The sequence below is a fragment of the Macrotis lagotis genome, chromosome 1 (genome assembly GCF_037893015.1).
Source record: "Macrotis lagotis isolate mMagLag1 chromosome 1, bilby.v1.9.chrom.fasta, whole genome shotgun sequence".
Classification (NCBI taxonomy): domain Eukaryota; kingdom Metazoa; phylum Chordata; class Mammalia; order Peramelemorphia; family Peramelidae; genus Macrotis; species Macrotis lagotis.
The window spans coordinates 384,341,864-384,365,073 of record NC_133658.1 but is presented as its reverse complement, the minus strand read 5'-3'; the positions used below and the strand labels follow the sequence as shown (position 1 = coordinate 384,365,073).

Sequence of the window (23,210 nt, the reverse complement as noted above, 5' to 3'; positions counted from 1 at the left end):
CAGACCACTGGGCTTGGTAAACTCTGTTGCTGAGGCCCAGGAGACTCAAGCTTTGCCTTCTTACCAGAAGCTAAACAATCCGAATTTTATTGGGAGCAGAAACTGTTTAGCTTTTCTATCTAAAGCCTCAGCTCTTAGCCCCAAAGCTTGCTACAACTTAAGCTCCAAATAAATGCTTTAATCATTCCCTCATTCATTCAGTTCAGTTTAGTCCTGTCCTATTTTTAATAAACCTATCAGGGGGTTTTCTTGGCAAAGATCTTGGGGGTGATTTGTCATTATTTCCCCCCCTGCTCATTTTACTGGGACCTGTACAGGGTCACACAGCTAAATCTGAAGATTTGAATTCATTGAAAACGAATCTTCTAGACTCCAAGGCTGCATTCTATCCACTATGCTACCTAGCTGCCTTATCCATTCATTACACACTTTCATTGCATTCTCCCCCCCTTTTTTTTCTTTTTGTATATTTGGCAAGGCAATGGTGGCTTGCCCTAGGCTACATAGCTAAGTAATTATTAAGTGTCAGAGGTCGCATTTGAACTCAGATCCTCTTCACTGCAGGGTCTGTGCTCTATCCACTGCCACCTAGCCGTCCCCTGGATTTTTACCTTGTTAAGGTCAAAGGTTACGTCGCTACATTTAGGGGGATGGAAAACAAAACACCCAAACAGCCACTACAATAAAAAGCACTAGAACCCAGTGAATTAGAATAGCTTAGGGCTAAAGTTTTTCCCTAAAAGGAAACTTCCAGTAAATCCTGGAACAGAGTCAACCAATCCGGGAGGAAGGCTGGGATCCAGCCGAAGGGAGGGGCTGGTGGGTGCGGCTCATAGCTCCACCCCCTCCGTATTCAGTTCCTAGGTTGTGTACCTTTCGGTAGGCGGAGCGCAATTTTCAGCGAGTAGGAAACGGGAACCCAAACGGAAGGAATCAGGGCGGTGATTGGTTGTATTTTTCCTCTTCCCGCCCCGTAGCCAATCTTGATAGCGCATCCTGGCGAGGCCGCCAATCAGGGCTAAGATGTAGAGGCCCGCCCCCGAGGCCCCGCCTTCCTATATATATAGCGGAGCCGGCCCCAAGCAGCTGCCTGAGAGCTCCGCGGCCTGGGACCGGCGTCCTCCTCGCTGGCTGCAGCTGCTGCCCCGGGAGGCCCCTCTATCCCCTCCCCCCCGGGCCCCTCTCCTCGCCCCTAGATAGTTCCCACGTCGTCCGGGACGTTTGAACTAATTTTTCCGGGTGAGGAGAGGCGTGGTCCCGGGGGGGAGGCTTGCTTTGGAGGAAGAGCCGTCTGGAGGAGCTCAAGGTGAGGGGTCGGGGCGGCCCGGGCCCCGGCAGCGGACGCTGGAGCAGTTGCGAGGCTTTTTGGAATTGATGGGTCGGGGCTCCGGGGTGTGCGCGTGCTGAGGTGGGGGTTGCGGGGTGCAACAGCTGCAGCCGCCCGCCCCGATCCCCACATCCCGGTTCTGCCCCCTAAGGCCCCCCAGTCTCTGGGTAACTGTCTCTCTTGTCGCCTCCCAGCCCCCACTCCTTTGTTTCTACCCCATCCTGCCTCCCCCCCCGCACCTGCCTTTCCCTCCCCACGCTTCTTCCCCTTCTGTCAGCCCTCCGGCTCACTTCCCCCGGACCCGGGCCTGTTTCCCAGCCCCAGTCTGCCCTCTCCACGCCCCCCGGCCCGCGGACCCCAGTCTGCTATGCCTCCTCCCGGGGCGCTAGCCTAGACTTGTCAGCGCCAGGTGGAAGTGGGCGGGCCCCCTCGGAGCACACGTGTCTCGCTCCACCCCCAAAGGCTGTAATGTAATGGGCGGTGACTTGTTGGGAGTAAAAGGAAGTAGATTTGAAAGGCCTTCTGAGCCGTGCCCTCTGCCATTCACCACCCCCTTTACCCGTAAACGTTTCTGAGGAGGACAGACCTAGGAAACGGCGACCCTGACCCCACTCCCTCTTTCTGACCGCTTGTCTTATGTTCCTTTCTTGGTCTTGCACTATATATAGATGATAGAGGCCCTGGTAACAACCGAAGCTCAGAAACTGCTGCACCAGCTGAATGTTCTGTTGGAACAGGAGTCCAGATGTCAGCCAAAGGTCTGTGGCTTGAGACTAATTGAATCTGCTCATGATAATGGCCTTCGGATGACTGCAAGACTGAGAGACTTCGAAGTGAAAGACCTTCTTAGCCTCACTCAGTTCTTCGGTTTTGATTCAGAGACTTTTTCTCTAGCTGTGAATTTACTGGACAGATTTCTGTCTAAAATGAAGGTAGGTTTTAAAGTGTCTCACACTGAATGTTACTTGATTTGGGATCTGAGATGAAATTGTTGACTTTTAAGTTAATTTATGGTCAGGATCCATTCAACTAGCATTTTGAAAATCTTCTAAGTGTTAGGCCAGACTGGGGATAAAGGGACAGGCAAAACAACACCTGTATTTAAATAGCTCATATTCCATTAGTAAAATGACCATGTTAGTCTCTTATATTTGTGCACATAATGTAAAATACATACAAAGTAAAGTTTATAACCTTTTTTTCTTTCATTCTGTTGAAAGTCTGTTATACTATTCACTAATATTTACAAAAATTAAAGATGAACCAATTAGATAAATTGAGACAATAATTTAGAGCTGTAATAATGACTAGAATTTTCTGATTGATACATTTCTGTATTTTAATAGTATTGCTTTTGAATTAGCTAGCACTATTAGGTATTTGATGGCTTATTTTATGTTATTGTTAAAAAAAATGGCAGGGAATTGTAAAATTGAAAATAAGAATGAGATGGCCCTTATTTATTCAGTGTTCCATTTCACCCTCCTTAAACATTTTCAGTTTTTATGACCCATTTCAGTCAATGAGGGCTATTCTTGATTACTTATTATTTGTCTTATTCTTGATTACTGTACAGATTCATAGGATTGTAGATCAAGAAAAAACTTCAACTACCACTTAGTTAAATCCTTTTTATTTTACAAATGTAAAAACCAATTTCACATAAGTAGAATCAGAAATAGGATTGAACCCCTGTCCTTTGACTCTAAACACTTTAGCCCTCCATGTTGCCTCCTTCCAACTTTAGACAAATACATGAAAAGAACTTCAATAAGAGTCCTCATTTGTGAAAGTTCTGCTTACCCCAGAGAATAAAAATAATCTGCTAAATTTTGGTATATAGCCCAAAAATGCATTTTTGAAAGATTAGCATTACTCAACAAATCACTGTTTGCTACAAATTACAAAAGTTATAAACCAGAGAGAGTTTAATGAGGTTATCTAATATGGAGAAGTAAGTGAACCACAAAAATACTAAAGCTAAGTGGGGGGAGTGCCATAAGGGGTACTAATTAATTGCCAGCATTCAGAACAAAAGGGAGTGATCAAAGCTGGTTTAGGGAATCACTTAATCTTTAAAAGATAGGTAGGATTTAACCTGATAGAGACTGGGAGGTTAGACAGGGAACAGTATGTGTGATTGTTCTTGTTCATAATTATTACTATATTGTGTTTGTAGTATCAAACTTCATAGTTGTGTAAATTAGTTTTACTTTGTAATCTAAATTACTGTAAAATACTTTCCAGAAAATTAAAACCTATGTTTTAATTTGAGAATCAAATGCTTAGAATGGGATAGCACCTTTCTTCCAAGTGTAAAATAATATTCTTTAGGAAAGACAAAACTTTGTAATTGTGATCCAATTTACATTACCTATTAAGTATTATTATAATACTAAATTATTATTTCTAGGTTGACTGGAAAATCTATTTTTATGAGAATGCCTTAATAGGGGGAAAATTTCAATGATTGGAAACTTTATAGAATGTTTCTTTGTTAATTTTTTTCATCAGTTCCACTGATTACATAGTTCTTAAGTGGGCAAGTCATTTGTTTTTCCACAGATTATACTTTTTTTTTTGTAGTCAAATCAATTCAAATATTCAGTTAGGAAATGAGAATGTATACAGATGAGTATAAAGTACAAAATTAGAAAAAAATAGCTACGTGTATTTGCACTGAGGAGGCTAAATCCAGTTTGTCTATTAAAAAAGATGATAATAATAATAAAAGTTAGTTAGAAATGTTGAAATGTATTTGTTTTAAAAATCATGGGTTGATTTTTGATGTAAATATGGCAATTCAATATTTTGAATTGTTTTGTAGGTACAGCCCAAACATCTTGGATGTGTAGGATTAAGTTGCTTCTATCTGGCTGTGAAATCAACAGAGGAAGAGAGAAATGTCCCATTAGCCACTGATTTGATTCGAATAAGTCAATACAAATTCACAGTTTCTGACCTGATGAGAATGGAAAAGATTGTATTAGAGAAAGTGTGTTGGAAAGTCAAAGCTACTACTGCTTTTCAGTTTCTACAGCTCTATTATTCACTCATTCATGAGAATTTACCATTTGAAAGGTACGTAATCTGTATTTTGAAATAATCTGTATTTTGAAAGTAGCTTCTTACAAAATATACTGATTTGATTTTTCTGCCCTGATCATTAATACTATGAAACAATTTTAATCATTTGGACATTTTAATACTAAAAGGACAACTGACAAAGTATTTTAGCCTTCTGCTCCATTGCAAGATAATCCATTTAAAAAATTCAGATATGAAGATATGTAGTTATTAGTTCCTCTGTAAGTCATTAGTGGGTAATCTTTGGGCTCTCATGAAAGACCTTGTATTTCTTTTAAAGGAGAAAGAATCTGAGTTTTGAAAGACTGGAAGCTCAGCTTAAGGCCTGCCACTGTAGGATTATGTTTTCTAAAGCAAAGGTAAGTCTTTTTAAGATTTAAATCTATTGATGTAAACCTGTTTTTACATTTAACATTTATTACAAATTTTATCTTCTTTAGCCTTCTGTATTGGCATTGTCTATAATAGCACTGGAGATTCAAGCACAGAAATTTATGGAATTGACAGAAGGAGTAGAATGTCTACAGAAACATTCTAAGGTGTGTTTTTTGTCATTTGCTCAAATATCTATAGCATTTGTCGATATATCTTTTTGTTATTGTTGCTGTATCTTAAACAAAAACGAATGTTGTATTTAGTAGACATTTTAGACCATTTTATATATTAGGAAATTATATGATGTTAATTTTAGCCATAATTTAAAATATTTTTAAACAGATACATTGCAGAGATCTGACCTTCTGGCAGGAACTTGTAGCAAAGTGCCTAACTGAATACTCATCAAACAAGTGTTCTAAACCAAATGTTCAGAAGTTGAAGTGGATTGTGTCTGGGCGTACTGCACGTCAGTTGAAGCATAGTTATTACAAAATTGCTCATCTTCCAACAATCCCTGAAACTGGGTCTTAATAGGTAATTTACTTTTATTTTTGAAATGAGAATCTATTGGTACCATAACTTTTCTTCCACTTTGGATTTAAATGTTAATTCTCATTGTATTGAATGTTTCATATATTGAGAGACTTTAAAATGAAATTAGATTGAGAAAGATAAGGGAACATTGACCTTCCATTAAAGATAACAGTGATTGAGTGTCTGCTCTGTGAATGACACCATTCAGGAGTTTTTTTTTTTTTGGATTTTTTTCTATATTATTGCTGTTACCTAGGGCTTATCATTTAAAAATGGAATTAGTGAAATGAGAAATATTATCATGGTGGTATGTTTTCTACTAGGCTCCCTTAACATTTTATTACAAATGATAAATTTAAGAAAACTCAATTCTTGGGTGGCTAGGTGGCACAATGGATAGAGCACTAGCCCTAGAGTCAGGAGTACCTGAGTTCAAATCTGGCCTCAAACACTTAATAATGACCTATGGCCTTGGGCAAGCCACTTAACCCCATTGCCTTGCCAAAAAATAAAAAACCCACAAAAACTCAATTCTTAAAAAAATTTTTAATCTTAAGCATGAAGAAAACCATAGTGAATTGAAATTGCCCTCAAAATAATGTATTCATTTTAAAATGGAAATTATTTTAAATGTTTGCTTATGAAATATGTCTGAATGGCATGTTCTGTCTGTACATGCATGTAACTCCTGTGTAATTTAAAATTCTGGATTGAGGCCCTTTGCTCTGACAACTTTTCATATAGCCATAAGTGTTCTACTTTCTGAACTAGAAACTTATAACCATGAAAGCTCCATTATGTGGGTCATGAGTTTAAGATAAATGCTTCTGTAAATATTTTTCACTCTGCTGATACTACTTGCTTTATACTAATCTTAATATGATACTTCTTAGTGAGAGAAAAAAGGATAGGAGATTTTTGGATTTTATGTACTACAATACCTTTTCCTTTTTAACCTATTTTTAAAAAGTAGTGAATTTGTTTTTGTGGTTTGTGAGTTTAATTAATTAGGAAGTGTCTAGAGTGTCACATGAAAACATATAATCCAAATGGCCTGGTAATATTCTGTGCACATAGACTACAAATTGTATATTTCCTGTCCTTAAAATTTTAAATATTTTTCATTGAAAGGCCTCCTTTCCCCCAAATCTTTAAATTTTAAATTTATGTTGGTTGAGTAGAAAAGTGATTTTTCTCAAATTAAAAATTCATTTCCTCATAAAAGTTCTTGAAGTAGTTTGTGATTGTAAAGCTGTAGATAGGAATAAGTAATGTAAAAAATGTTTATATACATGTATGTTTCTAATAACTTAATTACTTTCTATTAATAGGATTCTTAGGGTGAAGAAATTCCAACGATTTTGAAGGCTTATTTCACATAAGAACTGTGGACTTCAATATTAGAATGGATTTAAGCTGTGAAGCCTGAAACACAGCAACTAGGTTAGCATTGATGTTTTCAGATGAGGGGAAAAGAGGTTATAGCTGGAAATCAGTTGTGTGCTGTGGTTGCAGATGTGTTCAGGACTAAATTATGATCTTCTTTTGAAGCATGTTTGTAAAAACTCAAATGTGAAACCCCAAAGTAGATTTAAGAATGGGAGACTATACTGTGAATTGGTAGTTAATATTGATCCAATCTAGTAGTATCTGGATTGGTATACCAATTATGGATAGTATTGATGGCAAGGTGTGATTTACTTTTAATGTTATTTGAATTGTGATACAAGTTCACATCAAAAACAGATCAACTTCAGAAAAATGGTTTGGTGCACTTAGTGTAGTCCAGTTACTAGTCTTTGAGGCAGTATAAACAGTCTTGATAAAGCCTTATACAACTAGATAATCCAATAATTCTAAAGACTTATTTTTGGCCATATTTTTCATTTAACTTTGATTTAAAAATTCTATCAAAGTTGTAGACAGACAAATTATATTTAGGTGGTCTTCAGCGTTATCCTGGAACAAGTGATATGGTATACAAAGTTTTATACAGAATGAATTTTCTCTCAATATCTGACCCCTTAGGAAAAAAAAATTTGTTGTACAAGCAACTCTTATAGTCTGCCACCCTGAAACCTCAGCTTTGTCCTTCTAAAACAATATATTCTAATGCTAACACTAGAACTGTAAAAGAGTACTCTTGGTATGAAACTGGACCATTGGTATAGAACTTTGTATTTAATAGCAATACATAGGGAGTATGCTATTGTCATAATGCTCCTGTAACAATTAGATTTGAGAGACTAAAGTGAGTTTTCTGTCCAGATTCAAGTAAGCAGCAATTTAATTTAATGTGGTAGTTGGAACACTTAAGGCTTGTTATAGGTAAATGAATCTAAATTGACATAGGATTTGGAAAAGCATATATTTAATCAGTGCAATAATATATATATATATATATATATGTATAGCTTAAGTTCTATATAGCTATAACTAGTTCAAATTTCCCTTTGACATCATGTTATGGGGGGAGGGAGAAAAACTTCCCTTTAAAGATAAACCAAAGAACCACAGTATTGTCTCATGCTTCATTTTGTGAAGCATTTTGCAGACACTCTTCAGTTACTCCTAAACATCTAATTTCATTGAAGAATTTCCTTTTTAATTCATCAATGCAAACTTAAGTTGGCTGAAGTAACCTAACAAAGTACCATTATATTCAAGTACTAAGAAAGTGACCTTTCAATAAAACTATTGAAATGCATTGTCTGGAATGTTTTATGCACTTTTAATAAAGCAGGTAATTTCTACTAGATTCCGGTACACCTGGTGTAGATGAAAAATCATTGACCTGGGAGTTAGGAATCTTGACTGCTTGACTTATTTTCCAAGTTCCATGAAACTGTGATTTCAGTTATGTTACTCATACTGAATTTTAAAATAGGAAAGACCTCAGAAATAATCAAGTCCAACTTGTATTTGAAGAATCCCTTTTACATGACCTCCTTAAAAAGAACTCTAGAAAAGGTGATCCAAAATGAAGCAGTTCATCTTACTTTTGGACAGCTCTGGTAATGAAGTTTTTTTTTCATTTAAGATAATCTTAACATTCTTCAGTTTCTGCTTGAGAAATTCTGAGCCCCCAAAATAAGGAGTAAAAGTCTGTGACAATACTTAACAATACCTTGTGGACTACAAAGCAGCATTAAATTTTGGAGTCAATTTAAAATTAAATGACCTAACTATAATGAAGTCGGGGTTCTTAAACTTTTCTGTCATGAATGAAGCCTATGAACCTTTTTGGGGGGGGGGGCAGATTCAGAGGTATAAGATTACAAAGGAAAAAGAAAAATACTACTCAAGTTATCAAAATGGATATATTTTTAAAAAATTATGACACTCCCCCCTAGGTTTAGAACCCTGCTTTTAAAAGATAAAGCAGATCCATCTGGAATTGGCTTTACATATTGGCTCACCTCTATTGTATTCATTGCCAAGGAAAAAAATGTAGCTCATTTACATTTAGTCACTCTAGTGGGTAATAAAAATAATATTAGGCCTCAGTACTTCTATCCACTTGGAAATCTAGAGACTGAAGGCATGAAAAGATGAGAAACACTTATTGACCTTTAAAACTTAATTCCCAAATAATCAGTTACATCCAAATACTTGGCACTACAGTTTTATACAAAGGGTTAAAATTAATAGCAATCTTATTTTCATAAAATAGGGATATTGGTAGAAACAACAAAAATTACACTGTTCTTTGCTTACACAGGGTACCTTCTATACCATAATGATAGATCTTGTCATAGATTGCTATTTTGACTATCCCCAGAGATAGCTATAATGGTAGCTAAAATTTGCTGGGTTACATTTAGGTTCATAAAAAAGATAACTTATTACATTGTATTTTTAAACTACATTATTGCTAGTTTCACCCCTCTTCCCTCATGTTCATTAAAAAAAAATACAGATTTAGATTATTAAAGGCATTTAACTTATCTGAAAGTGAAACAGAACTAGGTTTCAGAAGAATGTTATGCCAATTTAAGAATGGTCAAACTTAATTTTCCCAGTAATAGACTGTTTAAAACTATGGTGAATCATTTCCCTTTGGTACTCTAAAATTGTTGGGAAACAACTATCCTATTTTTACTGGAAGGCTTTATTGACAGTTATTCTGGATTATAGTCCACCCCCACACACACGCACAAACCTAGTTTCCCTGAAGGCACACTTGAGTTTCACATGATTATGGCCCACTGCTTAACAAATTAGAGTTTTAAGACCTGTTAAAATGTCCTCAGCAAAGTAAGTCCAAAAAAAAGACCCATTTCTCCATAAAAGTTTCCAATGAAATTAAGAAATGTTTTCTATGTAAACTATACTTTGAATTATTCTTTGAAGTCATACTTAAATGTTTTTTACAATTCTCATTCAGTTGTATAGGCAAATGAAATTTTCTTCAATCACATAATCCAATCTTTTTACATTGGCAACATCTTCTAGGGTCCATGGAATATAGGTTAAAAATGTTAGTTTTTATTTTTCAAGACTAGAGAAATCTGGTCCACCTTTACTGTAGTTTCCTGAGATTTCTGCTCCACTGAAATCAAAACCAGGGTTCTGAAAGAAGGGAAAAAATTACTAAATGAAATGTGTGTACATCAATTAAGTATTTTAAGTGAAGAACAAGCCAGACATCACTAGGCAATAGAAAATACAAAAGTGAGTCAATCCCTTTACAACCTAGATATAACATGTTTTATATTAAATACAAAATGAATATAAAGTGTGGCTTCAGTTGGGTTAGCAGAAAAGGAGACTTAAAGTAACTTAGCTGAATTTTGAAGGGAGCTCTTAAGGATTCCAAGGAAGAAGTGAAGGGAGACATGGGGAAATGGCGTAAAGGCAGGAAGATTTAAGTGAGGCAGGAATAAAAGCAGCAGGTAAGCAATTTTGGGTGTGGGAATAATATGTAATTGGCCTGGAAAGATTGGTTGAGACAAACACAAATACAAATTTTATACTAGAGGCAGTTGGAAGCCATTGAAGTATTCATGAGTTGGGGAGAGATGAAGATTGGGCCATAGATACTGTCATCTGCACAGGAGGTGCTGAACCCATAGGAGCAAAGCAGATTACCATTTAAGTGAGGAGAAGAAAAAAGGTCTTAGAATAGATCCTCAGAATTCATACACAGGTTAGGGCATGGATAATGATGCAGGAAAGGGAATTAAAAAAGACTGGTCTGATAAGTAACAGACCCAAGAAGGAGCTCTGTCATGAAACCCAGAAAGTCTCTCCAAAAGAAGGTATTAAAAAAGCCATCAGATTTAGCAAATGAAGATGGAAGTCATGCTGTCCAGTTCTGGAAACAATGAGTGTAGACATTTCTAAAAGTCTGTGGAAGAATAGAGATAAAGATCAGTCTAAAAGGATAATATCAAATGATTTTTAAAGGATGGGGGAGGATTTGGTTATCTATGAAGGTGATCAAGAAGCATTTGTTATGCCCTTATATACCAGACCCAGCTAGGCTCTGGGGACACAAAGACAAAAGTTAAGCAAATTATACAATTTATAAATGTCTAATAGATACAAAATATACACAAAAGAAACAAAGTAACTGAGAAAAGAGACATTAGAAGATGGATACTGAAAGTCATCATGTAGGAGGTAAAACTTAAACTAAGTTTTGAAAGAGGGAAAAGTTTCTAAAATGGGGGTGAGTAAGGGGTGAATTTCAAGAAAAGGCTAAGGGGGGAAGGGAATGGAAATTTGCATATGACAAAGCATACAGACCAGTTTGGCAAATACAATAATGTTTGTGTTCAGGAGTAATGTGTAGTAAATCTGGAACTAGATGGTAAAACTCAAATGTCCAACAACAGAGTATTTGATCCCCTAGAGAACAGGAAGCCACTAGAGCTCTTGAGAAGGGGGACGACATGGTCAGAAACTGGCTATAAAGTCAGCTATATGGAATATCAGAAGGAGGGAGAGACTAGAGTGAAAGACCAATTAAGTCCTTGCAACAGACCAGTTGAAAAGTGTTAAGGATGTGAAAATTTGCCTATGATTTATAACGGGGAAAAAAAGGGATATGTGAGTGAAAGTAAAGAGCAGATGATAACTAAGGTTAACCTGCATCACCAAAAGAATGATAAAGATGTCTTAGATAAAACAGGGAAGTTGTGAGGTATTAGTTTAAGGGAAAAGGAAACCAATTTGGTTGGGAAAAGTTGAATTTGATTCACCTGTGCAAGTACAGAAATCCATCAGGCAGCTGGTGTTGCAGGCTAGATATGCAGATTTGGGAGTACAGAAATGGTATTGAACTTATGAGAAATGAGATCAAGAGAGATTATAAAGAAAAGAGAAGAGATCCTAGTATCAAACCTTAGGGGGGTAGAATAGCAGAGGAGCCAGTGAATGAGAAGTTGAAAATAAAGGAACAGAACAGAGAGGACAAAGTAGTACTAGAAGAGATTGGAAGAGATGGAGACCATGTTTAGGTCTGGAAAGAAGGACCACCTCATTCTCTTAGGACAGCAATAGCAAAGATGGAGGGTGACGCTGAGATTATATGAGATTTATAATTGGAAACAAAAAGACATTTGATAAGAATGGTCTAATTTTTTCCCCCACAAAATAAGTCAAAGTTCTTGTTGAAAAGAAGGAAAAAGAAGATATAGATGGTTTTGAAAGGAAAGAGGAGGTTTAACAGCTGTGGTGGAGAAAAAGGATACATAGACAATAATTGAGATTGGATAACAAATTTATTGGTCCATTTTTAAGACTTTAATAGAGCTCAGCAATCAGGCAAGCAGAAGAAGAGGGTGGTAGATGAGGAAAGTAATCCAAATAAGTTGGAGTTTGGAAAGGAGAATTCACTCACAAGTTAAGGATAGTAAAGTTGAACCAGTTAAGAGATTTTGATGGGAGGAAAGTGAGCCCAAACCTGAGGGGATAACCTGGAATAAGATAGAGAGGTGGGTTTTAGAATATTTTTAGGAAACATGAGGTACAAAAACAACTGTAAAGACAAGAAGTGATAACAGGGGAAAATTAATGGATTGAGGTGATAAGAGCAAAGGTATAACTTATCTATGTGTGGCTGAGGTGGAATAAAGGTATGGATCATAGAAGTTGAGAATGATAAAAAGCAAGGGTTAAGAGACAATAATATATAAGCTGAAATCCAAGCATTAGGACAGGGACTGGTAGGCAAAGAAAGAGTATTATCATGAGCTGGTAGTGAACTCCAAATCCTGGTTGAGTGATGTTTATGGATTAAAGTGAACTTCATAAGAGAGGTTACTAAATGATGATAATATATGAATGAATACCTTCCAAAGACCTTCTACAAAGGGTTAGCACATCAATAGCTGTTTTGTGGATTTCACACATGTTGAATACAGGAATTCATAAATTCATGTGACTTACTTCTTTTTGGAATCTCTCCAGGGTAAGTTTTCTTTGCATTTGGTCCTGTACCCAAGGATCAGCTGCATATTCAGTTTCTAAAAGGGAAGTCCAACAATTTGCTGCATCTCTCTTTGTCTTGGTAAGGACTATACGAACCATTTTTCTGTCCTCTAAGAGAAAAATCACAAATTGTGAAATTGTTTTTCAGAATCCTTTAAGTTAGCATGGGAGTTTTTTCCCAACAAACTTCAGTTGCTATGTTTTTAAAGATGCAAGGAGAAAATAATATGGTTTACAGGGAGTAGGGGTGAGAAGTTGCTGATCCAGAAATAATATATGCCAAAAATTTGCCAAATTGAGTTTTCAAATGTAGGAAATATACTTACCTAATGTCCATGTTCCCTCATCAGCTATTGTAGAATCAAAGAGTTTGCCCTGAAAAGAGAAATTTGCAAGATTGCCCTAAATGCTGCAATCAATTTAAAAAATTTTTTTTATGATTTAATATATACATCATGATTTTTTCAATCCCTCAGTAGTCTCAGAAAGGCAAAGTAGTAAAATGGATAGTGAGACAGCCTTAGAAAGAGGAAGATGACACTGGAAAGGAGGACCATCTCATTCTCTGAAACAGCAATAGCAAGGATGGAGAATGTTGCCAAGGCAGGGGGAATTGATAGAATTTATTGGGAGATCCCTATACTAAGGAAGTCACAAGTCAAGACCAAAATAAAAACAAAACATACCTCAAAGAATTTTATTATGCTGATGTAGATTCATCATATTGATAGGTATTGGGACAGACTAAATGTATTCTTGCCATGATACAATAATAAACTTATAGTAAACTGGATGGAGTTTGAGGATGGTCCCTTCTGCACTTAAGGACAAGTGTGGATGGAGTGAGATTTGTATCACTGAAGAAAATATCCATACATCAATCAGAGTATAATTGTTTTTTTTAAAAAGCCATCAAATTTTTATCCATTTACATAATTTCTCTACAAAGAAGGCTGTAAGAAAACTTTCCTTAACATTTAGGTTTTTAAAACTCTTGGTGCAGAGGGACTGAACTCTTTTTTTAAAACCATGCCTATGGAACCAAGTAAAATTGTACTAATAAAGAGTCTTTCTAGGACATCCTGTTTTTCAAAAGTTGGGTAAGTACTTCAGGTCACTTCTTTGAAAAGCCATAAAACTAGTATGACTTTATAAAGAAATAACCTTATAATACCTTACAGAGGGCCTGAATATTCCTTCAGAGATGAACATGTAGATTTGAACTCAATCCAGAGAACTTCTGTCATTGAGACACAAGTGAATGGATGCCCCAAGCTTCCCTTTTCCCTTTCCTAAAATAACTTTACTAATAAACAGTTGTCTGTTGAGAAAGCTATAATTAGAATGGGTATTAAAAGATATGTAGAGTTTTGTTACATAAAATTAAAAATGTTCTAAAAGAATACCACCCTATCCTACCTCCTTTTTAAACTACCTGCTAGCTAGATCAAAAAACAACTTTTAAGAAATGTAAAGTAAGAGCCTTCTTATCTGAGAAGACATTTATGAAGAAGCCACAATCTCCTAAGTTTTTAATGTTTTAAAATAAGGAAATTTTTCTAGAAGTCATGTGAATCCATAAAAGGCTGAAATTACCGTATAATTTTGTTAAATCAGTGTATTTTATATAAATACCCCCCATTTTTGCAGTACTCAAGGTTTTTATGCATTTAAAAAAAAGACACCTTCTGAAATTCAATTCAATGAACATTAACTACCCAGTATGTACAAAACCTATAGCTAGGTGCTGAATAAGAAAATAAGTTCTGGTAAGATATTAGCCTTAATCTTTCTTATACATCCAGACAGAGGAAGAAATTTAACTCATTTTAAGAACTGAATTCAAAGGGGAAAAAGTCCTTTGTTGTTTGTGCCATGAAATGCCTTTGCAATTAATAAATGAATGGGTACAAAAATATAATGTATTGTATAGATGTTAGATTCTAAGTCATAAGTTCATTTGGTACCTTTTCACAGAAAAAGTCAGTTTAGAGCAAGTTGTTGGGGAGGGAAGAAAAAATGTTTGGAACATGATGGCCTTGAGATTACCATAGGATATAATCAAGTAAAACTGTCCCTTATAAAAGCTGGCAAATGTGAGACTGAAGAGCTAAAGACTTGAGTCATTTGCATCTGGATGAAATGTTATCAAACTCAAATAGAGTTCACTAAATAGAGCTCACTAAACAAGTGGTCTAAAAGGATCCCTTCTGGCTACACATTTATTGATTTAGAAAACCACATACAAACATTATCTGTGTTAGATTGCATTTTTGTGGATCTCTGCTATTTGACACTTTTGATCTGGTAGGGCCCAGGAAGACACCCTTAGTTATCAGAAAGTAGTTGGATGACAAAGATAATGTTCAACCTGCCACTGTACGTGAGTATGTGATACGTATCAACCAGACTGGATCAGTGTGGAGCTCGGGCAGCTGTAGACACTGCAGTTTCAAGAACAAAGAGATGAGCAATTCACAAGAGTCCTCTAAGTCATCTTCCAAACGTTCCCACGGTAACTCTGGGCATCTGACATCTTTGTTTCAGGGAGTATGAGGAAGTCTACCAGAAAAGAAGCATCCTCTTCCATAGCTCAAAAATCCGTGTCTGATAAGGTTGCAGTAGCGTTGGAATAAAAATAATAACAATAATACTGTTTCCTCTGGGGAAAGTTAAGAAATCTCTACCCCTAAGCCTGGACGGCCATGGGCTTGCTGCGGCCCCACAACACCAGGGGTCGATCCCTTGAGGCTGGGGCTCGCGGTACGGGAGAAGGGCCGTCCCTACCTTGAGGATCTCCCGGCCCCGCACCGCTAGTTCCACATGCCGACTCTGCAGACCACACTGGATCTCCTGAGCACGAGTGCCTGGTGGCACCTGGACCTCGATGAACACCTCCTCCAGGGTCTGGTACCACTGGCCCCAGGGTGTCCCACAAGGCACCACCCCGCTCCGTTCCTCAAACGGGGCAGACATGCTTCGCTCGGTTCCCAGTCAAGCCTCTCTGGCTGCCAAACGAGGTCACTCGGCGCAGGCCCAGAAACGTCTCGGCCAGCCCTGCCCAGAAGTCATGGCGCACGCGCAAAGATCGGTGTAGTTCGGGCGGAAACCATAAATTCCTCAAAGCGGCGACCATCTTGGTAACTGGCAGAGCTGGACGTGAGAGAGTTGATAGTCTGAAAAGACCTAGGAGAGGAATTTGAACAAAAGGAACAAATAATGGAAATGTTAGGAAAAGGAAAGCGGCTTAAAGATGGGAAAGTCAGATAAAATTCATTACGCTTTCAGAAATTCAGTTGAAATCAATCAAAAACATTATCGTGAAGTGCGCTTGCGCACACTCCATCAGCGCGCATAGCTTCCGAAGCCATTCCGGAATTGACGATTCCAAGCCCCGCTCCTGGCCGAGCTCCTTACACGCCCAGCGCTGCACGCCGGCCCGCTTAATTGGTGGGCCGGAGAAGTGTCTGCGCATGCTCCGAAGGGCTTCCTGCGTGGATTGGTTGAAGTGGAAGGAGTAAACGTTCCGATTGGCTCCTCCTGCTGAGCTTTTCGAATTCAAGTGAGAAGGCTGCGGTTGCTGGGATCTCTGCTGTCCCTGGAGCCTGCTTCTGGTCCTGGACATGTCCTTCCCTAAAGCTCCGCTTAAACGCTTCAACGACCCTTCGGGTGCGTATGGAGGAAAGCCTGAGAGCCCGCTGGTGGGGAAGCTTCCAGTAACTAATTTGGAGTCAGAGACCAGGGTCATTTCTCTTCTTCATGATCTAGATCCTTCTTTAATCGTAATCCAAGCCTAGGGAGGGAGAAGAACTGGAACCTCGAGGCCCTAAATTGCTGCTAGGTTAATGCTGTGATTAATATAGACCTCTGTTTACCTCTGCACATGTAGAGCCTGTATTTGATTGCTTTCTGGGAGGGGGAGGGAGAAAAATGTAAACTAAAAACCTTGCAAAAAAATTACTGGTGAAAACTTTGCATGAAGTTGGGAAAACAAATAAAGATAATTAAATTGAAAGAAAATTTGGTAGGAGTTTGCTGAGAGAGAACAAGTAGAGATTTATTATTACCTCTCAATGAATTGTGTCAGAGGTTGTGAGTTTTGGGTCCTAAAGCTAACTTTATCCTTTTTGTGTATCTCAAAGTCATTTTCCACCTCTTGAGTTTCATTTTCTTCATCTGCAGCATAATTCTATCAAATTAGGTCAGTGATTCTTAACCATCTGTGTGTGTGTGTGTGTGTGTGTGTGTGTTTGTTTGTATGTTTGCAAATGTGCATGATAAACATCTTTGGCAGTCTGATGAAGCCTATCAGTCCCTTTCCTGAATGTTTTAAATACATAAATTAAAATACATAGTATTACAAAAGAAACACATTACATTGAAATAAAGATATCACTGTTTCCCACAATCTTTAACATTTTTATTTAAAGTTTTGAGTTCCAAATTCTTTCCCTTCATCCCTGAGACAGTGAACAGACATAGATTATATATGTGCAATTATGTAGAACATTTCCATATCAGTCATTTTGTATAAAAAGACTTAAAAGGAAAAAAAAATGAAAGTGAAGAACAGCATCTATAGTCAATATCAGTTCTTTCCCTGGAAGCAGATTATAGACTTCATCATTACCCGTTTGGAATTGTCTTGGATCATTGTATTGCTGAGATTAGCTAAATCAATCTAATAGCATTGCACTTCTAGTATACATATTTCCCAAGTTTTGTTCACTATGCATCAGTTCATGTAAGTCCAGATTTTTTCTGAAATTATCCTCCTTATCCTTTAATATAGCACTATAATATTCCATTATAATCATATACCATAGCTTGTTTAGCTATTCCCCAGCTGATGGGCATCCCTTTGATTTATAATTCTTAAGCCACCCCAAAACGAGCCATATGAATATTTTTGTACAAGCAGGTCCTTTCTCCCTTTTTTTTTTGATATCTTTGGGATATAGCCCTAGAACTGGTATTACTGGATCAAAGAGTATGCACAGTTTTATGTTAAAAAAAAAATTAAAGCTAGATCTCAGGTAAAGGATTCCTGGATTACTTGAGCTTTAAAGATCACTCTGATCGTGCAAACCCAGTGACACCTTTTAGCGCTTTAGGAATCTGAAAGGTAATACAAAGAAGGATTTGATCTGTTTTTATATTTGCAAGTATAGAATTTTGAGAGGTAAATTTCAGTGGGAAATAAAGAGGAAAAAAAGTTATAGCTGTCCCAGAAAGGAATATTTCAAGAAGTAGGCCTTGAAGCTAGCTGGCAAGGTATTTAGAGTTGGTATTTGGCTTGGAATCTGGAAATCCTTCAAATAATTCCCCAGTCACTTCCTAAGCTATATGATCCTAGGCAAATCACTTAACCTCTTTCTGTCTTAATTTCTTCATCTGCAAAATGGGGATAATAACAGCATCAACCTCAGAGGATTGTTGTAAAGATAAAGCCAGATAATATTAAGAGCTTTGCAAACCTTAAACTGCAAATATAAATTTAAACACTATTATTATAAATGGGTACCTTCTTACTGAAGGTCTGTAAGTGGAGTCTGGAAGACCATTTGTCTGAGGTGTTATAAATAGAATCCATTTCAGGTATAAAGTGAATCCTATGACCCTTGAAGTTTCTTCCAACTCTGAGAATTTAGGATTCTGTGTTGTTCCTACAATTTATCTTTTTTTTCCTCTCTACCTTGGAGAGTATTATAGTTTTTTTCTTTCCTAGTCATTTCACTGTGTTTAAAGTGTTTTTAAAAAATCACTTGATGTAAAATACACATCTTATTTAGTTTATATTTAATAAGTTTTCCTTAACAGATCTGTCTGAGGAAGTATTGTTTTTCTTATAGTTGTGACTCTTAGATGCCTGGTACCCAAAGAACTATGTTAGCTTGCTAGTGGCACATTTCTTTTGGCTTAAGGCCTCATTTATCAATTCCTTCATTTGTAGGGATATTTGTGACAAACTAAAATCAACAATAGGTCTTTTGTAACAGTAATTTTAGTAATGTAAAGTCCCACAGCAAATATTACTTAATGACTTTATATTCTATACAGAAGTTTCTATTTGAAAATTCCTATCTTGAATTAAATAGTGCCCTATGATTCTCAGTATCTACAAACAGCTGGTAATATTTTTTAATGTAAAGAGAAACAAATGAGCAGCTCCATTTTACAAATGCCACTTTTGCCTCTAATAATCTCCTATTCCTTTCCTATATTTTATCCTATAATATGATAAATTATAATTGGATGTTTGATTTTGTTATTTTTAGGCTGTGCACCATCTCCGGGAGCTTATGATGTCAGAACTTCAGAAATACCAAAAGGACCTGTATCTTTTGAGAAATCACAACGATTTAGACATTCTCAGGGTAATAATACCTTCCAGATTGAAAGAGACAAGTTATATATTTTTTAAATACATTTTTCCCTATATTTTTCAATCTTTCTCAGTTCTTAATACTTTTTTCATCCTAAAATTTCTTTGTATTTGCTTATCTATGTACAAGTTGTTTTTCTTTCAATAGAATTTAAACTCTTGAGGATGTTTCCTTTTTGCTGCTACATCCCAGCACCTAGCATAGTGATTTGCACATGGTGGGGCCACTTAAAATGCTTGACTAATTAAATAATAGCCTAAAGTTTTAAAATTTGGAAACTATAATTTAGAGAGATATTTGGGTATTTCTGAAAGCTAGACATCAAAACTGCAGGCAATTCTTATATACAAAACTAAGTGAATTATGAAGGCTTACATTGCTCTACACTTGACATATTTTATAAATTTAAGTACTAAACCTGGCATGTAGTGTAACAGCAACACAAAGCAATAGGGACTCCAATGAAATTGTCATGCTTTTCCCTGACTCTTTCATTTCTAATAGGTTTAGTCAGAATACAATTAGGAACTGTAAGAAAAAAAATTTGAGTAAAGATTTTTGAATTTTTATTATGGTTCAAAAAGATTAAATTGAGCTACTAGTTATTGATATTTCAAAACTAGTATAGATGCCTTATATTTAAAATATTTAGAATACTATTGAGAATTCTGTGTTCCTTCATTTATATTTAAACTTTAATTTTTACAGCAGCTTCTATGGAAAATCAACAAGGTCTTGATAAAGACAAGGATAAGTCTATATCCACAACTATAAAACATCTGAAACCTATGAGATTAAAGGTAAGAAATTTTACATGATAGTTATAAAGCAAATAAATAATGAAAGCTATCATTGACTGATTGATATAGCCTGTATGACTTAGAGTTGTTGTTCAAGAAAGCAGTGAAAAATCTATTCTAGTATCTTTTTTTGTAGTAAAGCTTTTTTGTAAGTTCATAAAATAATTTTCTCTTTAAGATCTTCAGTACAAATTCTGTTCTAGCCAGGGTTATGTATATTTTGTTAAAATGTGCTTATTAATTCCAAATGGTCTTATTTTTCAGTTTTTATTATAAGATTGAAATTTCACAATTCTTGATATTGCTTTAAAAATTGTGGGAGCAATATTTGTATTCTAAAATTGTAGTTATTGGGGCCTGTGTGTTTATAGATTTGTATACATATGTGTATTTGATATAGGGATGTGGACATAGATTATACATGTGCAATTATGTAAAATAATTCCATATTGATCATGATCATGGATGGAACAAGACCTCGTTTAAAGTATTTATTGAAAATCTAATCCTATTATCACTAATGAATTATAAGAATAGATGGTGCTTAACATAAATTCTGTAGTCTATGTATATACAAGATGTTGTGCTCTTATTGAAGAACACAATATGACAGTGGAAAGAGTACTTAACTTTGAGTCATTTTCAAATCCTTCCTTATCTACTTGGTGTAGATGGTTGTGGGAATGGCAGGCCCCTTCTCTAAGAATATTATTCCCCTGGATAATGATTATAGGATTATGCTAGTGACAGTTGGAAATCATGGTGATTTTAGAGCATAAGGAGGATCTTCCATTGTTTTCAAGGAAGGGAGGTAGTGAAGGTGGTTTGGCCTATCTGGCATATGTTGCCCCTTGTCTTCCTCAGGATGTTTTGCTGTTTCATTTAGATTAGCTTCCCTGTCTTGTGGTGGTATTTGGTGGTAACAGGAATGGTAGATTCCTTTTCTATGGAGGTTCCTTCCTTGGATTATGAGAGCATTGATACCAAAGATTATGGTGTATAAAAATTGATTTAAAAATTCTTTAGGTCCTGTAATATATTTTGTAAAGGCAAAGAAAGGAATGTTAATCCTCATTCTAAACTGAACCTACAGCTTGACTAAAGACTCTAGTATTTGTCATCTTAATGCAGATATCATAGAGATAGGTTCAAGTTCCAACCCCCTAAGGTTCCAATTCCTCTTTGGGGGAATTAAAAGATTATTGATAACGGCAGCTAGTGACCCAGTGGATAGAGCACTGGCCCTGGAGTCAGGAGGACCTGAGTTCAAATCCTGCCTCAGACACTTAGTAATCACCTAGCTGTGTGGCCTTGGGCAAGTCACTTAACCCCACTGCCTTGCAAAAACCTAAAAAAAAATCCCAATTATTGATAATAGAGAAAGCAAGTCTTGAGATGTTTTCTTCCATTTCTGGATAAGTAACCTAGGAACAATTATGATTACATAAGATATTAGAAATCAATGCCTTGTACCTTAATTTAGAGTGAATAAAGGACTTTTAGTTCATACTTGAGTTGTTTTAAATTCTTTTCATGTCCTTTTATAGATTTAGTCTCTGGATACTAAAGTTCAAATTAATTGTTGTTTGATATAAGATTTCTTTTTCCCTTTAATGGCAGATTCTTTCTCATTCTCAAAATGTATTACTGCTCTTAGTTTTGTAATCAGAAACATTATTTATAGGGTTCTACTTAGTTACCTTTATTTATGTTAGTCTTTTTTTTCTTAGTTTTCTGCAAGGCAATGAGGTTAGGTGACTTGCCCAAGATCACACAGCTAGATTTGAACTCAGGTCCTCCTGACTCCAGGGCCGGTGCTCTAGCTACTGCATATCCAGCTGCCTCTGTTAGTATTGATTTTTAAAAATGTGTTGCAATCCCTCAGCACCAAAGTTTACAATTCTACTTGTAGTCTTGAAAGGTATAGGAAAATTGTCTCTGTTCTATGAATACTTTTCTTTCTTTCATTTATTATCTTTCTTCCAGTTTCGTTCTTAAATTTTTGCTCAGCTGGAGTTCTCACCCAGTTGCACTGTTGCTTCTCACTATTTTATGAAATAGTACTGCTCATAGTGTTCTACCTTTGGATTTTACAATGAATAATTTTTCAACCCCTTTTATATTTTTATTTAAATAGTTATATTATGCTGATTTTTTGATTCTACAAGTCAATGATCTGGTTGATTCAGGAATGATTCATAACAGTAATGAGTCTTTTCCTATATGTTAAAATCATTGCTTTCTGTTTTTGTTACTATGTTCAGTGCAATTTGCCCCCCCCCCCCGCCCCCAAAGCAGGTATTCATAATGAACTATACTTTCCAGTGCATTTCTTTGGTCATAGATCCCTGTGCTCAGCTTTGCTGTGCATGATCAAGTATATATTGATTGAATTTGGAGGGTCTTATCTAGTTATTGGTTGAATTCCTTGACACCTTCATACTTTGTTAAACATGGAGCCATATAAACTGCAGATGTTTTCATAGTAGGCTTTTTGTACATATTTATCATGAGCACTTAAATATAAGAACCAAATACAAATGAAATTATGTTTGGACATCTGATGAAACCTACTCTACTAACTTCGTTACTTTCCACTTTAAGGTGAATCTGTTTACCATCTTTCTAATAACCTACAACTATATTTTTTGGTTTCATTTCTGGCAAGAATGTCATTATTGACAGATTCCATTCTTCCAGTATTATGTCTCCTCACTTATTATTGAACATAAATCATATATATATAATACAACAGCTGAGCTGATGTTATAAAAGTCTCCAAACAGTATAATGCATAACTTCTCAGCTCCCATTGTCTTCTATTTTTGACCCTGGCACTACTGAAATGAGAAGGGCCAGCACTAGACTAAAAGTCATTTAGAAGTTTTTTTTGTTTGTTTTTTTTTTATTTGGGGGTTGTGTTTACCAAAGAATTTCTGGCCAGTTGATGATGAGCTGCTAGGCTGCTTGCTCCTTAGAATACAGGCCCAGGCAGTCCTCAGCATCCTCAGCAAAGTCTTGTCAAAGCTTGTACTTCCACAACTTTGAAGAACCTAGGTTTACCTCTGTCATGGTGGAGCACGATGAGTTCTCTAGATACAAAATAAATATGTAAAGTTAATTTCTCAAATATTTTTACCTTGTTAAATTATGCTTACTATTTATTATATCTTTTGATATTTTAATAGACAAAATCTCAAAGGGGTATTAAGGAGCCGAAAAAGCTGAAGATTCAGGAGAAAGAGGTAAAAAAAACCCCTT

General features: G+C 36.2%; 3 protein-coding genes and 1 long non-coding RNA gene across 9 annotated transcripts in view; 2 read left to right on the top strand and 2 right to left on the bottom strand.

Annotated features, from left to right (window-relative positions):
- The first annotated feature begins 1,080 nt into the window (after nt 1-1,080).
- On the top strand, nt 1,081-8,033 carry CCNG1 (cyclin G1). Its single transcript, XM_074212479.1, has 7 exons — nt 1,081-1,306; nt 1,996-2,259; nt 4,155-4,408; nt 4,695-4,773; nt 4,855-4,953; nt 5,132-5,326; nt 6,658-8,033. The coding sequence occupies exons 2-6, from the start codon at nt 1,996-1,998 to the stop codon at nt 5,321-5,323; spliced, it is 888 nt and encodes a 295-aa protein (XP_074068580.1). The 5' UTR covers nt 1,081-1,306; the 3' UTR covers nt 5,324-5,326; nt 6,658-8,033.
- Nucleotides 2,901-16,192, bottom strand: LOC141506061 (nudC domain-containing protein 2). Of its 2 annotated transcripts, XM_074212480.1 has the most exons (5): nt 16,044-16,188; nt 15,551-15,949; nt 13,090-13,138; nt 12,722-12,873; nt 2,901-9,898 (listed from the first exon to the last, which is right to left on the bottom strand). In XM_074212480.1, the coding sequence occupies exons 2-5, from the start codon at nt 15,737-15,739 to the stop codon at nt 9,815-9,817; spliced, it is 474 nt and encodes a 157-aa protein (XP_074068581.1). In that variant the 5' UTR covers nt 15,740-15,949; nt 16,044-16,188; the 3' UTR covers nt 2,901-9,814. The 2 variants fall into 2 exon arrangements, with proteins under 2 accessions (XP_074068581.1, XP_074068582.1); XM_074212481.1 differs by having other exon boundaries at nt 9,838-12,249; nt 15,551-16,192.
- Nucleotides 15,829-23,210, top strand: part of HMMR (hyaluronan mediated motility receptor) — a 24,385-nt gene continuing 17,003 nt past the window's right edge. Inside the window, exons 1-4 of one of the 5 annotated variants that reach the window (XM_074212473.1) lie at nt 15,829-16,432; nt 19,042-19,140; nt 19,861-19,949; nt 23,138-23,194. In XM_074212473.1, the coding sequence (XP_074068574.1) occupies nt 16,387-16,432; nt 19,042-19,140; nt 19,861-19,949; nt 23,138-23,194 (291 nt within the window). In that variant the 5' untranslated portion in view covers nt 15,829-16,386. Of the gene's footprint in view, nt 16,433-19,041; nt 19,141-19,857; nt 19,950-23,137; nt 23,195-23,210 lie in introns of all 5 variants that reach the window. The other 4 variants (XM_074212475.1, XM_074212472.1, XM_074212474.1 and 1 more) reach the window with 4 other exon arrangements.
- Nucleotides 22,757-23,210, bottom strand: part of LOC141506062 (uncharacterized) — a 22,330-nt gene continuing 21,876 nt past the window's right edge. Inside the window, exon 5 of the long non-coding RNA XR_012473762.1 lies at nt 22,757-23,041. This is a non-coding gene — a long non-coding RNA (uncharacterized LOC141506062). The remainder of the gene's footprint in view (nt 23,042-23,210) is intronic.